Source organism: Corapipo altera, unplaced genomic scaffold (genome assembly GCF_003945725.1).
Source record: "Corapipo altera isolate COAL_440 unplaced genomic scaffold, ASM394572v1 100, whole genome shotgun sequence".
NCBI classification, from domain to species: domain Eukaryota; kingdom Metazoa; phylum Chordata; class Aves; order Passeriformes; family Pipridae; genus Corapipo; species Corapipo altera.
The window spans coordinates 786,036-804,234 of NW_020884952.1; the positions used below are offsets into that span (position 1 = coordinate 786,036).

An 18,199-nucleotide genomic window follows, 5' to 3' on the forward strand; every position below is an offset into this window, starting at 1 on the left:
TTCCTTCTTCCTTTAGCGCAGCAAGATTGCAGCTCTCCTCCAACTGAAAATGGCTTGAATTAGGCAATGTCAGTTATTTTTTCTGGCAGGCAACTATTCAAATTACTTAAGCTGCACCACAACATACACTCATTTATATACTTTATGTAAAAATCAACATTTTCTAAGATTCAGTGACACATCAATAACTGTCCTTAATGATGGATAAAATGAAAAAATAAAAACTACCCTTAAAAAAACAACAGGCCATAGTAAGAGGCAGAGTAATTAGCTTGCTCAGTGGCAAACAGAAAATGTTTTTCAGCCTCTAGTGCAGGTTACATGAGCCCTATAAACAACAGAAGATACCACAATGTAATTCCTATAGTGGCTAAAAGAGGTTTAAAAGAAGTTTTCCCCTGTTTAGTTCTTTAGTTTTAAAACTAATTCAAAATGTTGCAACCATTCAAAATACTTAAACAAAATTTCAGATACAAAGGCCATCTCCCAGGTGCTGGTTGTCATTCCACAGCAAAACTAAACACATACGAAATATTGGGACCACAATGTTTTCATCCCTTTCAGAAAATAAGTGAAAATTACTGAGTAAATCTGTCTTAAGGCTAAAGAGTACACACACTGAAGAGCTGCTTGTCTACTGGTGCCTATCACTGGACACATGATGGTTTTGCCACTGCATAAATTCCACGCCAAGGAATTCTAAACAACATTACCAGAAATACTTCCAAGTGATCAGGAGACTAAATTTCTTGGAAATAAAAAGCCTACTCTGGAACACTGAGAAGGATACAATGGGAAAGATTATTTGCCTTTTCCAGTGTCAGTGTTGACCAGTTTTTCTGCTTCATTGAGTAACTACTCAGGCCTCCTTTGGGCTTCTCATAACTATTGAAGTAGCAAAGAAAAATCTTTATTAAACTTGATGATTTTTTGCTACTTTTTTTCTTACTCTGGAGCACAGTTTTTCAGATTTTGTCCCTAAACTCCAATTTTACAATTTTACACTGATTCTTAACAACCTGTTAGCCAAAATGATGCTTTACTGCACTTCCAACCTGCAAGAAATTGGCCTTTTTAAGTGTAAAAACATCTTTTTTGTTTTTATCTACATGACTTTACCTACAATTTCATACCTATTGGTGGCTTTCTTCCTGTCATCCATGTTTTAACTTGAAATAATAATTAAATTTTAAGTATTTAATGGAGGATTTGGGGAATTTAATATGTAGGCACTCAGACATTGCTTCTTGTATCTCAGGTAGTTTTCCAATGGGATAGGTTTTTGTCAGTCCTACAAATAAGGAAATTGAGGTACTTTCCATCTTATTCAGTGGGAGAAAACAATCACACAACTTTTTAGTTGTGTGAACTCCCAACAGTTCAGAGATATTGCAGTAACTGGAAAACTAAAAGTTAGACCTGTAGTCCCTAGGATCCTAATTTTTTGTTCCAGCAACTTGATATGAAAAGGTAGTATTAAATTCGTTACACTACTCAAGATGTGAACAAGATTACAGATGCAGATGTTTTCCACATAAGTACATGTATTTCTCTAATAACTCTTCTTTTTTTTTTCTCCCTGTAGTATCAGTTCTTTTTGCTACAGGGCAAGTAACAAGCTTGAAAGTTTCTCATAAGAACCATTAATCTGATAAACATTTAAAAGGAATTATTACGGAAAGCTGGGCAATGGAGCTGCATTGGAGCTGTGGTCCCACACAGCTGCAATTTGGTCTCCAAAGGGAACTCTGCTGTCACTTATTAAATCACCTCAGTGTGCCTCATCCACATCCTCACAGAAAGCCTTCCATCATCTTTCAGCTGATTCTGGCAACCAAAAGATTAAAAGATGCTGTATTAAATATCTTCCTCAGACAGACAAACTTAGAAAAAAACCCCCAACCCTTAGTGATCATAAACAGTCTGAATCTTAGAGGAAATCAAATAGTTTAGAAATTTGAATATTTTGCTCGGAAGTCCTGGAATGTGCTGAACACCATCCCTTCAAACAGAATTCTGTGGTATTCTTTGTGTGTCTAAAATTAAGGTTTTGATTTACCTCCAGTAATTCTTGAATAATTCTTGAAACAGACAACAGTCCACTCTGAAGGCTACACAAAGTGAATGGACCTGAGAGTTACACTTTATCTTAAAGTCTGACTTCAAAAAACAGTGAAAAGACAGGCTATTTAATGAATGCATTAATATATATTCTATACTAACCAATAAGAAGAAGGGTTCCAACAGCTACGCCTCCACCTGGAAACAAAACAAAATGAAGAATAAAGTAAGACTTCATTTTAATACTATGTTAGAGAACAATTAACTTTTCTTAGTTTATAAGTCAAAGAAAGGTGATAACGGGGAATTTAAAAATATAAAAGTGAACAACATTTTAATTACCTTTGCAATACTTACTACAATTCTCTATTATGAAATAATTATACATCACATGTAATTATATACTGCACATTACAATTACTTTCACAATATACTGTACTATCATCATTGTGGTAAAAAGATCCTGCAGAGCTCTGCAGAACTACACTCAAGTACCACAGTAGTGATGTGTGGTCTGAGCCAGCAGATTTCTACTTGGATGACTCAAGTGAGTAAACATGCTACAAATTAAATTCAGATTAATCACTATCAAGGGATATTCCTTTGTACCAAGAAGGATGTAAGCAAAGTGACATACTAAGAAGCTAGAAAATTCCCACCCAAGGCTTTGAGGCAAAATCCTGGTTCCACTGCTTTTTATCTTGTTACTGAAAGCAGACGTGGCAGTGAGACAGGCAGGATTTCACCCAAAACCTGGACTGACAGATCATACACATCTAACACACATCCGAAAAAAAAGATGCTAGTAAAGTCTTTCATAGCATGTCTGGGACATAACAACAATCCTACAAATTCCTTTACAAAGGCAGTGAAAGAAGAATTCAGATTTTATTTTAGGTGAAGAGTAAACTGGATTATAATCTGAATTCCAAGAATTACAATAGTGGAATTACCTGACATCAGGCTATTTAATTTAACAATTATATGACTGTGACAAGAAAGTTAAAAATTCCTGGAAGTGTTCAGATGGCCATATGTAACCAGCCTACTGAAGTGTTTTGCATGAAGGGAATTGCAGTATGTCACCTGCAACTACATACTGATTTAAAAGTTAGGAGCAAAGTGAATCACATTGGCACAACATCCAAAGCTCCAGAAGTTAACTCTGGCCTGCACAGATGCATTCTAGTGCATAGATGGACTCTAGTGAACAGGATCATTCACTCTATAAATTTATAAGAGTTCATTAAACTTCACTTAAAATTGATTCCAGTGAGAGTTGGACCATCTTCTTAATCTTTATAGCTCTGCTGGTGGGACTACAAATATCTGTAGCACTTGAAATACCCAGAAGGAAGAGAAAAAGCAAAGTTCTTTCCCACAGGCTGAATAAATTGTTGCATAATATCACACCTGAATTAAAACCACAACGAGATCACTTTGTCATCCTGCACCACGATTTGAGCAGCACATCGCAGTGACAGTGTTTAGTCACACACTAATTTCACTGTTGCAGATTTTTCAAGCTATGCTCCCAAGTCAAGACGTACAAATGCCTCAAATATTTACAGCTTGACGTAGAAAATATGATCAAAGCAGCCATAAGTAATGTATTACCTCACAGCAATAAGGACATAAAAACCTCAGCCATAAACAGTTCACTTGTAGCCACAATAGAAGCAGTGTCTCTTCTGCTCTTAAATCGCTTGCACAAGAGAGAATTTGTTTGTCAAACACTATGACAGTGCAGTCAAAATTCTCACAGGCTGTATTTTCAGATCATCAATGGTACTGTTTCGTTCCACAAGCCAGAGCTGTAACATATGTGCACACACCCTGGTTGCTGGAGGCCAGCTCAGGTCAGAGGACTGGCTTTACATTATGAGGTGCAGTGAAGAGTTTGCCCAAGTGTGTTCTATTAGATGGGATGTAAAACTATTGCAGTTACAATGGTTACATATTAATACCATAATTAGTAACAATAATAGTAAATTAAGCAAAAAACAGGTGACAGGAAAAAATAGCAGGAATGCTGACAGAGTGAAAAAGGAAGAGGTAAAATCTTTGAGTTTCCCAAGAAAGCTGCTGTGAACTTGTTATTCTTTCTAATTTTGCTACTTTACTTTTTTTTTGCCAGTATCTAAGGCAGTAGCACACATAAACAAACTAAGCAAGACCTGTAACTTTCCACATTGCCACTTACAGCAAAGAGATTTAGGATCCTATGGACAGAAACACAACAAACTTTGCAAGTTGACAAATGCCCCGATTGTTTTCAAAGCATGCTCCTGACCTTTTTTTTCAAGCAGCTTGAAACAAAACACTCCATACAAGGCATGTGATTATTATATTATACAATAGTTGCAGCTCATTACAGAGAACTGCTTTGGCACAAATCAGGCATATATGGTCTTGAAAGCAAAACCTTGGAAGTAAACTTGACTATAAAGCCTGAAAATGCAGTGCCCTAATGATAAGATGGCATTTGAAATCCAGCACTCATCCAACACTTTTTTTCCAAAGGAAATGCATTGCTTAAGAAGAGTGACCAACAATAATGTAACAATCAGCCTCTAGCTGTAGAGTAAAAGAAATTCCTCCTTTTATCCTCTGCCTCTTCCTCTCTTCAGAAGTTCCTCATAACACCTGTGTCTGATAACACCATGCTTTCCTTTACTCACACTTACTCCTAAGCTGTATCTTCATGTATCTGGGTTACAGATTCTGAACCAGGCAAACTTAAATTCAAGCCCAAAGCCAGAGATTTAGAAGACTGCCTGCTGACTGTCAAAAAACATGTCTATGAAACATAGACTAAGAGAGTTCATAGTAATTTCCACTGGGAATTTGTACCAAAGAAGAAGGATTGTCCCCTGTCCCTGGTAAAAATAAAAATTAAATATTTTGTGCAATTATTTAACTGCTAGGGAGCAAGACAAAAGAAGGAAAGTAAGAGCACTCTTTAAGAAACACATAAACAGCATTCTGCAACACGTTTATGAAGCATTTCCACACACATACACACACAGAGAAAGGACAAGAAGGAGACCAAGCACAGCACTTCCACCAGCACAGTGTGCTCAGTCAGTTGGTCAAAGGATGTGATTATCCCCTTTACTCATTAGATCACATCTGGAATACAAGGTCCAGTTTTGAGACACTCAGTACAAGAAAAAAGTATAAATAAGCTGAAGTGAGAAGTAAAGATAAAGTACAAGAAAGAAGTAAAGATAAAGTGAAGTGAGAAGCAAAGATAAACTGAAATGAGTCCAGTGGAGGTGAACCAAGATGGGGCAAATGACCTAAGAGAAGGGGCTGAAGGAATTGGGCTTGTTTAACCTGGAGAAGAGAGGAAGACCTGAAGGCTGTGGGATGGTACCTAAGAGAAGCTGCTGAGCAGACAGCTGAGCTCTTAACTGAAGGAGGGCAACAAAAAACAGGCATAAACTGAAGCAGGAAAAGTTCCCAGTGGATATAAGGAAGAAGAAAACTCCCTACAAAAATAAGTAAGCATTGGATCGGGTTGTCCAGAGCTGCTGTGAAATCTCTGCCATTGCAGATTTTCAAGACTCAGCTGGACAAAGCCCTGAGCAAACGACTTGGAATTTGGTGCTGAGCCTCCTTTAAGGCTGCAGAAAGTGAATTCTTGAGGTCCTTCCCCAGTCTTCAAAATCAGTGATTCTGTACAGATGGTCTGTCTCCAAAAATGCCTAATCCCTGGAACCAACGGAAACTTTTTTTATAGTCACCATGTTTGGCACAAGTCTTTCCTGGCCTACCCACTCAGCCCTCAGAAATCAGTGATTCAAGGGCTAGGAGCTTACCAAAGGTTTACACAGGAATATAGAGTTTTACAGCTTTTCAAAGATGCCAGAACCCAAAAACTATCTTAAAAGTATTTTCACAAGTTGCTATTCCTAGGGTTGAAAAACTTCCTTGATATTTAAGTACAAAAATAAGCAAGGTCAGAGAATTACTAAATATTTAAAAGACAAGGAAAATGTACTTCAGAAGGGAGCCTGGGTTCATTGCAAGTGTCCTCTGTTTCCATGACAAACCAGTAACTGTGTGTGCAAGTGCCTGGAAATTTAGGAGGCTGCCACCATGGGAGCTGTCCACATCTTCTGAGCCACACTGTGCAAAAATCCACTGTTTATAAAAGGGAACATGAAGAAGAACTGGAATTTTCAAAGCAAATCTTCTATTTATGCAATTAAAGGGTTTCACAAGTTATACTCAATGAAATACTTCTCTCTTAAAGGAGGAAGAGCCTTCTCCACAATGATACTAATCCCTGATGAAAGTGCAGACATGCACAAACAAACAAATGATACACAGGCTGTAAAAAGTACTTTATAAAATAGATACAACTTTTATATTTATCATTACTTATGCAGAATATCCTTAGAAACAAAAAAGCGATATATTCCTATATTCCATGTGCTCCAAGGATGAATGAACAAAGCTAAAGTACCTAAACTAGCTAAAAGTAGTTGACATGCATTGATGTACACTAAAGATGCATTTAGTGAGCAGTTAGTAAAGGGATCACACAGCCCTAGTGCATACAGATAAAACAGTGAAATTAATTAGTTCCCAATCCCATAAAGGTGCCAGTTCATGCCACAGATGATAACACAGCAATAGCCACTACAGATCAGTCCACGGGTCCCTCTTGACACTGCGAGCAGGCAAAGGCAGAGGCACAGACAGCACAGCCTCACACCGAAATGCCCCTCGAAACGGGGCATTTCAGTGACGCCGCTGTGACAGAAAACCCCGTCCGACACATCCCGACCAGTGCCACGCCGGAGAACCAGAACTACACCACGCGTTAATGAAGCCGGACGCGGCTTTCAAAACCGAGCCCTTCGGCGCCCTTGTGTGACAGTGCCCGGGGAACGCGACAGGGACGCGCTGCCCCGGGGCTCCACGGGGCAGGGCTGGGCTCCGCGACTGCCCGGGGCGATGGCAGGGCACGGCAACCCGCTCCTCCTGCCAGGGAAGCGGACCCTGCCTTGCCCCTTCCTCCTTCCCCCCGCCCTTCCCCCTAGTCCCGGGAGCTGCGGGGAGGAGGGAGAAGCCTTGCGGGAGCCGCCGCGGGGTCACGGGGGGCGCAGGGCGGGCAGGGCCCGGCACGGGGGAGGGAGGGAGGGGGGGCAGCGCCTGGTCCCGGTCCGGCTCCCACCAACCTAGCACACAGTCGAGGGAGGGCAGCCCGCTGGAGAGCAGCAGCTGCCCGTGTCGCAGCGCGGGCCGGGTGCCCGGCAGGGCGGCCGAGCGGGCTCCGGCCCCGGCCCGGCGCTGGAAGCTGGTGCGGCCCCGCGCCCCGCCGGCCGCCGCCATGTTGGGTGCGGGCAGCGGCAGCGGCCGGGCACGCCGGGAGGGCCCGGCCCTGCGCTCTGCGCCAATGGGAGCGCGGCTCCCGGAACAGACACCCAATGGGAGCCCGCGGTGTTGGCAGGTGGGGGGGCGGGAGGGGCGGGTAAGGGCTGAGGCGCCCGGCGGCGAGCGGGGAGGTGAGAGTGGGTTTGGGGCTGGGGGAGCGGGAGGTTTGGGCTGCCCGGGGCTGGGGGAGCGGGAGGTTTGGGCTGCCCGGGGCTGGGGGAGCGGGAGGTTTGGGCTGCCTGGGGCTGGGACCGGCTCAGGGGGTGCGGTGCGGGTGCTGCGGAGGGCTCCCCCCTTCTCCCGGGGGTGTCCGCAGGGCTGGGAGCGCAGCGGTGTGAGGGGACTGGCTCACACCCTGTCGGCATCGGCCCCGTCGCAAAGAGCCTGGGAGGAAAAACTGCTTGTAAAACGTGTGTTTACCTTATTGCGTGTAAAGTAAAATGTGAGTATGCTCGGAGTCCCCGTCCCGTTCGTAAACAGCCGCGGACACGTAAATAAACGTGTGGTTTAATACCGTAACTGGGGAGCGAGATCTCGCATCGGTGTGGTGGTCCTGCACCAAGACCTGTGGTAGAAAAAGTTAAAGACATTAAAGTTTGTGTTTTACTTTGTCAGTGAACGCTTTATGTTGTCGCGCTCTGAATTTAAGAGAAATCCCTGTCAACGTAAAGGATAGCCACTGTCACAAGTATTTTATATTTCTTTTTCATCTCTTGGTGGTTCAGATGTGTCCCAAGCTGCTTGAAGACATTTGCGCACAGCAGAATATAAAAATGGAGTTCTGATGTTATAATTCTTTTCACCCTCACACTTTAATTTCAGTGAACGGTTTTTGCTGCCATTATAAGCCACGTTTTTGAACACCTGTGGTTCTTGAAACTCTCTGTTTTTATTAATAAGGAGAAAAAAAAGAAACCCTCATGTTAAATATTAGCAGCTTGAAAGGGCAGCAAATAGGTGGGCAGTCCTGAACCTCAGAGTTTTTCCTTCATATCCAATTCAAATTCAGGAGCAGGAAGCTTTAGTGTTATGTTTTCCTAGTGAAATGGCATTCCTTGTGCTGCTGGCCAAGTTCTTTGCATGTTAAGCAGTGATCAGTTTAAAATTTCTTGCCATGAGTATTGGTTGTCTTAATGTTTTGTCTTAATGTCTTTAACAGTTCAGTGTAAGAAGTATCTGCCCTTAGGGGAGAAAAGCAAAGGGCACGTTTGAAAACGTGGCAAGAAATAAATATACCTATTAAATTACACTTTTGGAATAAATGACTAATGGGTTGTGAATATCTGGAATAGGAAAGCCTGACAAAATAAAGGCCTAAAGCATAATTCACAGTTCTTTTAAAAGGGTTCAAGAATCCTTTAGTGGGATCCTGGGGTGTAAATTCTGCGTTAATTGAATTAGGAGGTTTAAACTTGCAGAGAGTTCTCCCCTTCTAAAACATCAAATTAACTCTTCCATTTCTTACTGTACTGTCATTCTGGAGTCCAAGTACCTAAATATTTCAGGTGTGAGTGCTTGGAGATGCGTGTAACACTTAAAACCTGCAGTACATCTGTTGGAGAGCTTTGTTACAGAAGGTTGTAACCCCCTGGGGATGTCTTTGCCAAGCCACTGCTCACCTGTCTGAGAGGGAATCAAATGGCTGACCACATGCACTCAGTCTCAGGGATGGTTTTTTTCCCCATTCCAAGCAGTACAATTTCCTTTTGTCACTTCAGCGACACAAAGCATTTCCTTGCTTGTTCCTTAAATAAAATACACTGCTCTAAGTTGTATTAACTTTACAGCATAGGTGTAAACATACACCCAGGGCTGAGCCCTCTCTTTGGTTCTTCCATTTCTCATTGCTGCTTGACTGACATGTAGTTTATAAACTTTTTTTTTTTTTCCTTTTTTTCCCTCATTTTCCTGCAGGGCAATTAAAGCTGGAGGCAAAATAATTGTCTCCTTTTTTTTCTTTTCTTTTCTCCTTCATATTGGAGCCCACATAATGAAAGTATTTTGCAAATGGGAGCTGCTTCTACCGGGTTTAGTGTTTCTTGAAGAAACTGCAGGTTTCCTGGAAATCTCAGTCATTCAGGGGCTGATGTAGTAGGTCACTGTTGCAAAAAGAGGAAGCCTCACCTCCTTTTCCTCCTCTATTTCCACTCCAGCAAACCCTGGTGCTTCTCAGGTTGTTTCTTGAGCTGATTCAGGTCACTAATCTGACTTGGAACTATGGATTTGCCTTCTTAATAGTTTAATTTTATGTCATCCTGCTGAGTTGATGCTTTATGGAAAAGGGAGTAGACACATAGTGGGGATGGACCTTCCAGCTCTTGCTGACTGTGAGCCTTGGAGATATTTCAGAATTTCATGTATTTTCCAACAAAGTGGTATTTTTTGTTACAAATTTTGTCACTTGACCTCCTTCTAAAATATAGTTACATTGTAACTTGTAACAGTATGTTTCACATATTACAAAAATTATGCTGAAGTAGAAGCAGTTTTTTCAGTATCAGAGCTGAATGTTTAAAATGTGGCAGTTGTTCTCTTTGTGATATTCATTTTTTCCTCTGTTTTAACATGATGGATACAGTTCAAGTCCTACTGATTTAGGAAGCAGGTGGAAATAAGCTATTTTTCGAATATTTTTTTTTTAATTTTAACAGTTTATTACAATAAAGCTTTACAACTGAATATTTGCTTATAAAAACACTGCTTACCACATCTGACTTTGCCTGTATTTCTTTTCAGACAAATAGAGAAGAAACTAATTTTATGAAGTTAATTTAAGTATTTTTAAGTCAGTGGTGTTTCCTTTTCAGGAATAATAATAGCCTGTTCACTCTCTCTGAATGATACTAAAAGTTTGCTTATATCCACATGTCCAGTTTCCAAAAGGTGACTTTCCAGCCATTGCAGAAGATCCCTTTAGGATCTGCTGTCTGGCAGAAAGCAAAAGCACAGGACATTACTCTATAAAAAAACTCCCTTATCCTGAAATGCACATTAGTGGGTAAAGAAGTCCTGCTATTCCTGCCCTAGGGATGGGATGGAAATGCAGAGAAACTAAGGAACATGGAGGCTGTTTCAAATGATCAGGAAATGTCTTAGCAAGTTACTCCTTGTCAGAGAGATTTAAACATTTCAGTCTTAAAGTGTGGAATAATCAAATTCTCTTTCTCGCAGCTCACATGTCGTGTACAACACCTTGATGTCAATTTTAGCTGCAAATCCTGACTGGGCTATGAAAAAGTCAAGCTCTGTTTTCATGTTCTTGTAAACTTGCTGATCCAATTCAGCTGCTTGCCTGTGCAAAATGCAGACTCTAAAATGGATTAAGAGGATTTTGGGTGAAAATTCCCTAAGGGAAAAAAAAACCAGAGGGAATACAATTGTGAGTGAGAGAGAAATCGGAACATCTGGGAAAAGGGTATGCTTGGAATTTGATCTGCAGGTATGTTTGACATTTCTCTTCAAAAACTGTAACCTACAGAGTTGGTGAAAGTCCCCAAAACAGCAGCACTTGGAGTTGCTTCAGATATTTTTGGTTGGAAAGAGGGAACACTCCTGTCATGGCCTCGCTCTGTTCTCCACGTGCAGCCCACGTGGGTCGCCCTTGGAAACTCGTGGGACCTGCAGTTATTGCCACCAGTGCTGTGTGTTTCCCAACCAGATGGTGTTACTGATGTATGTATTTTATTGTCTTTGATGTCAGAGGGATGGTTTTGTTGGATTTTAACTGTGCCTTACAAGATTCAGCGCGTGCTCTTGTCCTTCTGTGGCAATGAACAAAACGCTGCTGGTTTTGGAATAAATCACATCAGCCCGTTTTATTTCAAAACCTATCTGCCTGAGCAGTTCTCAGTAATGTTTTTCTGTTGGGTTTGTGTATGGGATAGAGAACTAAAAAACCACATCCTATGGCAGTTCTGATTCATAATCTTATTAGTGTTTGCTGTTACCTCGCCGAGCTGCTCCTCTCATCGCTTCTGGAATGTGACGGTATTAGACTGTACTGATTAAAGTTTTATAGTCACCAAATCAGATTAGCCCTTGAGTCACCTGACTAGGCTGGGTTTGCAGTCATGTGATCCAGTGCCCTGCTGAGCTCCTGCTGGGGGCTGAAACAAGGTAGTTTGCTTTTGAGATGTTCTTAAGTATCGAACAGCATGGGGCGTGGATTATGGCTGCAAAGAAGATGGCTTCATTTTCCTGATCTTTGAACTAGCCAGAGTGGGATAAGTTTGAAAGTGCAGGATCTTCAGGCCATGAGCCAACAACTGGAAAGAATGTTTAATCCTGGAAGCTCTGACACCAAAAGACCTGGGTTTTTTTTCAGTATGAAAAAGCTTAAAGACTACTTATCCAGTCAGTCTGTGGAAAAAAAAAAAAGGATTAGTGGGAAGGTTTAAGACTTACCAGTTGTATGATATTATATAAAATGTGATTTGATTTTATTCAGAAAGCCTCTGGATGTTACCAAATGCATCCTTGGGGGTTATGCTGAACAACAGCAAAAAAAAATTTAAACCTGTGTCAAATTTAGACAGCTCCTTTACAATAGAAGTAAATTAGGAGACATGAGTTAAAGTAGTAAGTGCTGAAGACAGTAAATCATTTAAGAAGTTATGTAATGTTTCTGTAGCTTCAGATTGTGAAATTGTGCAGTATAATGTTACTGAAACCTGCAGAACAGTAATCTTGAACATGAACTGTAAGTGTAATGTACTGTTTCATTAAGCATCACCCAGATTAGGGCTGTATTTCATAGAGATTGTTTTCCTTGTGTTTATCATCCTTGGTGAGACCCACAAACGTGGAACCTCAGGCTTCCAGTGTACTGGGCAAGTATTCTGGTCATTGTTGTGGCTTCCATAGGTATTCCAGACAGGAATGCTAGCTTGATTATTCAGCTACTACCAATGTAACTTCAGGTAGTGTTGGATCCTCTAACAAGCAGTTTTCCCCCTTTTCTTGCCCATCTTGGGTTTAGGAACCACTCAGTCTTTAGTCTGATAGAGACATGCAGAGGAGCAGTGGTTGGATTGGACTGCATTATGTGTGTTAGAAAGAGCTGGATATCCCTGGGGATAGGGATATCCCTGGGGATAGGGATGAATTCCTGAGCCAGGCCAGGATGATGCTAGTTCTGGCTTTCCCAAGTAGGGATATTGGCCAGTGGCTTCAAAACTGTGCACAACCCTCAGGTTTCACTGAGGACAAAGTCCTGCAGGGTCTTTGGGACATTCAGACCTATCCAGTGGGCTTCCCCTAGTTCCATGACAGTGTGACCATCCACAGAGTGGGGGATGAACCAGGAGGTGCTGCAGTAAATAATCCTGTAGAGCTGTGGAACTCTGCCTGGTCTGAGCACAGAGACCAAAGCCTTGCTTCAGAAGATAGGACAATGAATGGCAAACAGGTCATTGAGAGGTAGATGAAGAAAAGGGTCATTTTGGCCTTTAAATAGTTCAAGAATTAAAATTTAAGTTTTTCAGTGGGAATTATAAAGTTGGGTAGAACATAGGCCAGCAATCTAATAAAACTCACTCTAAAGCCAGATTCACTACTGGCTACTTAAGGAAAGTCATATTGTTCCAAATTTGGAATAATATTGTGATGAAAAAAAGAGAAAAAAGGGCAGAAAACACTGAATATCTGGGTTTTTTTGTAGCCAGGCTGTATTTTAGCCAACTGTCATTATTCTTTATCTCAGTGCATTCAGCTTCTTAACCCTCCTATACTGAGCCTGCTACTCAGTAACTACTTTAGTGTTGACTAGAGTTAGCTTTTGCTACCTCAGATATTATTAGTGCTGTGAGCTTAGCTGCAAGTTTCTTTTATTGTTGAAACCTTTTTATTAGATGAATTCCTAAGAACATAAGGAAAGACTTGGTTATAGAAATGCTTGAGTTTCATGGCTGCTACCAGTTTTTTCCCCCCAAGTTTGCATTTTGTCTGAGATTACGTAGGTAAGAGGAATAAAAACAAATCAGCATTTAAAGTTCTAGAAGCTGAAACAGATTGAGAGAAACTTAAATATCCTAAATTGTCCTAAAACTGACAATACTGTAACTGGTGACTGCAGAATAACTTACAATCCTGTGCTGTAAATGGACACATCTGAGGTTGTGGTGTCAGATTCACTGATTGTTTCAAGGTCCTGTCTTGGTTCTGTGTGAAAATAGTATTTATGTGTTATTTCATTGCAGTGGGGGAATAATTCACTGAATTTTTAGTCTTAAGCCTTATTAGAACATGTGTATGTCTTCAGTAGCCATGTTTTCATTATTTCTGTGATTCAGAGCTGTGACTGTGTCCCTAGCAAAGGAAGAAAGGTAACTGAGTTTTTTTTTTTACCTTCCTTTTTATATTTCTGAGAAAACTGTTGCACAGTCTCGGAGCCTCATCTTTGCACCTTTTCTCTCTGTCAGCTGTGCTTCCATTGGTGCAAGAAGTGTGAAGTGTGTGTTTGGATCTTGTTGTTCTCATGCTGTTGCCAAGCCACAGTGATTTTTTTAATAGAACTTCTGGCGTTTCTGACGTGAAAAACCTGAAAATCACCAACATTAAATTGTGGGAAGATCGTCGGTCTTCTCAGCATGCACGAAATATCTGTGCAAGGAGCCGTGTGACCAGTCACTGATTTTCCTTTTAGAAAAGCAGTGTATTATGGAAGGCAGGGCAAGCCAAATTCTGTGCTTTTGGAACAAACCCAAGTTAGTAAATTCAGATGAAATAACATCTGATCACTTACTAAAAACTTAAATACTTTTTAAGAAGGCAGTTCAGGGAGATACAATTTTAGTGAAGTTATACAGTGGTTGTTTCTGTACCGGTTTTCTGTTTTACAAGTACTTGTGTCCTCATTTGAAATTTGAATTTGGGGTGGTTGTCTGTGGTAAAATAAGCCATAAAGGCCCTGCTTGGTGATGTGTTTGGGGTCAGTGACAGTGCAGTCTGTGGGGCTGGAGTGTTCTCAGTGCCTTGCAGGTTCTCTGCACCTCAGCATATAACTGGAGAAAGGCACCTCTACTTATTCGATTCACTGAGTAGTCAGTTCTCTCACTTATTGTTGTGTCAGCTGTATCTTTTACTTTAAACCATCAAATTAAATAATAGTTTATGCTGGCTTTCTGTTTTAGTTCATGCATTTAAAACCTGGAACTCAGATAAAAAGATAGACTCGGAATAAATTCCGTATATTATTTATGAGTGGGGCGACACATTAGCATGGGAGTTCACAGCAGATCATATCGCTTTTATTCCACCTTACAAGCTTAGCAGCACAAACAGAATAATCAACATATTATTTGGCTGTCATCTGCTGAACAGAAAGCAGAGATCACAAGGAGGTTTTCCCTAGCTGCAGTGATGGCCTTTTTGTTCCAAGCCCCCATCTGGGAGGGCCGTGGTGTGTTATCATATGGAACGCGGGGTTTGCTGTAATCTGCTTAGCTGCACTGCAGTTTGAATCTTTATTCCATGTTTGTGTAATTTATAATTTTAATGAGACCACGGCTCTTGTGGGCTTTGAAATATATTAAAAGCTCTTTTGTGCATATGCTTTTGTTCTTGCTTAATAGGCTCAGTGTATTTAAAACTGATGAATTTTTATTCATGGATTTGGATGTCTGGGGATTAACTTAGACTGAATATCATTGCACTCATCTATTGATGTTTGGAACTTTTTTTATACTTGTGTCTTGTAAGTGGAGAAGACCCTACAGAACTTGTGTTTTGAACCAGCTCAGAAATAACTAATAAAATTTTACTAAGCAATGAGAAAAAGTCATGATTACAGTTTATTTTTACTGCATAAACTCCCATGAAATACAATTCTGCTCTGAAAAAAAGTGCTTGAATCCATGTGTATGTGTGTATTTAGAACTTTGTAACTAAAAAGCACTCTGGGAAAGCCGTCAAAATTTTTGTAGAATAATAGTAGTGACAGGCACTTGATTTGCATTTTTCTTCTGTTCAGGTAACTTGAAAATGTAAATACTGAGCACACTTTTGTCTGACTGTGTTGCCTTTCTCCCGTTTTTTAACACGTTTATTAATGCAGAATGTGCATAAGGTATTTCATTAGAAGGTGATGCTCATAGCTGGGAAGTATTGATGAGCACACAGAAGGATTCTTCATTACTGTTTCATTTTCTGACAGTGCTCAAACTACTCTTGTTTTCTGCTTTTGTATTTCTCAAATATTTAATGGTTTGATTATAGTTTAATTATCTGTCAGGTTTGATTTACTGTTTAAGATCCCATACTGTGTGACTTCTGTGTTCATAAACCACTGTGGAGTCCTCTTCAGTGACCACATTCTGTCTGAGACCAGCACTGGGGATAAGGTTGAGACAGTTGTGTTTCTTTCTGAACAGCCCTGCTGATGGTGTCCTGAAAGAGGCTGCTAGTTTGATGTGGAGGGGTTTTGGTTTTCTGGTTCTGGTGTTTCTGTTGGGTTTGGTGTTTTTTTTACCAGTGAACAATCATCTTTGTGATGATAAAATATTTTAAGTAAACAGCCTTTTTACTTGTCGGTGCATAGGGGAGTTACCCCTTTTTTTATTCACTGTTCTGAATTCAAAATTACCTTCATGTTTCTTCAAGGTGTGTCAGCACTGGAAGGACGTGTGAGCCAAGGGCAACTTCAGGTTCTAAAGGGCTGTAGATGTGCCTAATGTGAACACTGGACTTGTAGTTCCTTGTCTTATTACACTGAATGAATTTTCAAAGTCTGCATGTCTGTGTCTCAAGAAATTGAAAATATTGAAATTTCAGATGAACGTGTGTGGCTCAGAATAGAGTTATTTGACCCTTGTGACATAGGCATGGGATATTTTCTCAGTTACCAGGAGGGTGACTGTGATGTCTGTCAAACCTTTGGTGTTTGTCCTAACTTTGACATGGTTGCAGAAAACTGTAAAGTGAGTATTTGAGCATCCCTGAGAGGCTCAGACCTGCCCACGGATGACCACGCCTCGGCTCAGCTCTCTGGATTTGTTGTTCAGCAAAGATGGGTGTGTGGAGCTCCAGAGGAAGAGAGAAGCCCTGGAATGCATCTGGCCATTAACACAGTGTTTTGTACAGGTTGTGGGATTGTTAGGAGTTGCTTCCCCAAGGTGAATAGAACCAGTGAGAACTGCTTGAGATCTGCTTTGAAAAATTGCTTGTTCTTACGTAGGCAGTGTCTAGTTATTTAACACCAGAGAACTGTGTTATGGGAATTTGTGTTTACAGGATTGAACTCCTTGTCAGCTTGAGATCAGTAGATGGAGGAGCACTTGTTGGAGACAAACTGTCAGTGCCTAGGAGAGATAATGTGTAAAAATAAACTCTTCCAGAATATCAGCTTTTGCAGATTTGCCAGACTTAATCCAGTGTTTCTTCTAGAGTAAAGCAACAGCTGGAAATACAAAGCAAGTTCTGTCTGATCTCCAGCATGGAAAGACCTTCTGAAAATTATTCCTTTTTTTTTGCCTTAGATATTTGGAATCCTCAGATTGTAATTAGAATATTGTATTTATTATGTGTCTGATATGGGAAGAATCCTGATAAACAAGATACACACCCTTGTCTATTCTAGCACATAGAGCATTAATTTCATGCAGAAGTTTAAAACTAACAGTTTAATATAAACAACAGCTCAAACATAAATATTTGAAAGGCCTAGTCAGGGTGCAGTTTTTTTCTTTGGTTTGGGTTTTTGCATTTTTTTAAAAGTGATAATCTCAGGGTAACTCAGTGGGAAAGAGATGGTGCAAGTTATGGGATTGCCTTGTGGAGAGAAAGGTGTCTGGTAAGAAGTGGAGAATGTTAGGAAGAGAGTTTGTTACCTAAGGAAAAACTGATCAACTGTCACTAAATATTCAGTGAAATTCCAGAAATGGGAAGTGTTACATAAAGCAAATGTGACTGGCAATTTTTTATGAAAGTGAAAAATCCATTTAGTGTCAAGTCCAGTAATTTGTTTAATTCCACTTCCAGTGCCTGCAACTTCGATTTTCCTGTGTTTAAAAATTTGGCACCATATGTTAAACTGCCTTATGCAATGCCATTGGTTTTCTGGAAATGATAAATCTGCTCATTGATTTCCTAATTTTATTATGTACACAGTTAATTGTAATCCAAGATTACAGCAAACAAGATGGTAATTTCTGGACAACCTACGTGCATTTCCCTCGGAGTGCGGGTGTTACAGAAGCAGAGAGTACAAAGAGAATACCATTTGTGCTATCCTCACAGGAGCTGTCAATAAAAGATGTAATAGGGGATTTAGGAATCTGGAAATGGCCAACTAATTTATGTGAATCTATTTTATTTCAGCTAGAAAGCCCAAGCTCTGTTTCGTCTGCACTGCATATTGCAGAGCACAGGCTGTCTATAGAAAACCAGGCGGCTGCATATGGATAGTCCCTTGATATCATTCACTTGCTGTGTAATCTTATTATGCAAAGTTCTAATCTTCACCTAGAATGAATGCCTCTGGGTCAGAATATAGTCATATCAGGGTTTTTGAGGTCATGTTTTGTGATCCTTAGCTTATTCTTCTAAGTAGAGCTGGGATTTAAAGAGTATTCCCCAGACACTAGCAGAGATAGACGGCAAAACCTGCTGCCTTTTTGGAAGACAAGACCAACATGAGGTCCCTGGTAGGATTAAACTTGATTTGTAGCTGTAGGATTTTTTAACAGATGTATTATTGGACAGGGAATAGGGGGCCACCAGCACGGCGAAATTGGATCACGATTGGCATTCTCAG

General features: G+C 40.6%; 2 protein-coding genes across 2 annotated transcripts in view; one reads left to right on the forward strand and one right to left on the reverse strand.

Moving 5' to 3' along the window:
- ELP4 (elongator acetyltransferase complex subunit 4) overlaps positions 1-7,407 on the reverse strand; it is a 141,647-nt gene extending 134,240 nt beyond the window's left edge. The window contains exons 1-2 of the mRNA XM_027663359.1: positions 7,254-7,407; positions 2,224-2,259 (exon numbers count right to left, since the gene is read on the reverse strand). Coding sequence (XP_027519160.1) covers positions 2,224-2,259; positions 7,254-7,407 — 190 coding nt within the window. The remainder of the gene's footprint in view (positions 1-2,223; positions 2,260-7,253) is intronic.
- A 121-nt stretch (positions 7,408-7,528) lies between these two features.
- Positions 7,529-18,199, forward strand: part of IMMP1L (inner mitochondrial membrane peptidase subunit 1) — a 32,352-nt gene continuing 21,681 nt past the window's right edge. The window contains exon 1 of the transcript XR_003530890.1: positions 7,529-7,580. The gene's annotated coding sequence lies outside the window, so the exon portion shown is untranslated. The remainder of the gene's footprint in view (positions 7,581-18,199) is intronic.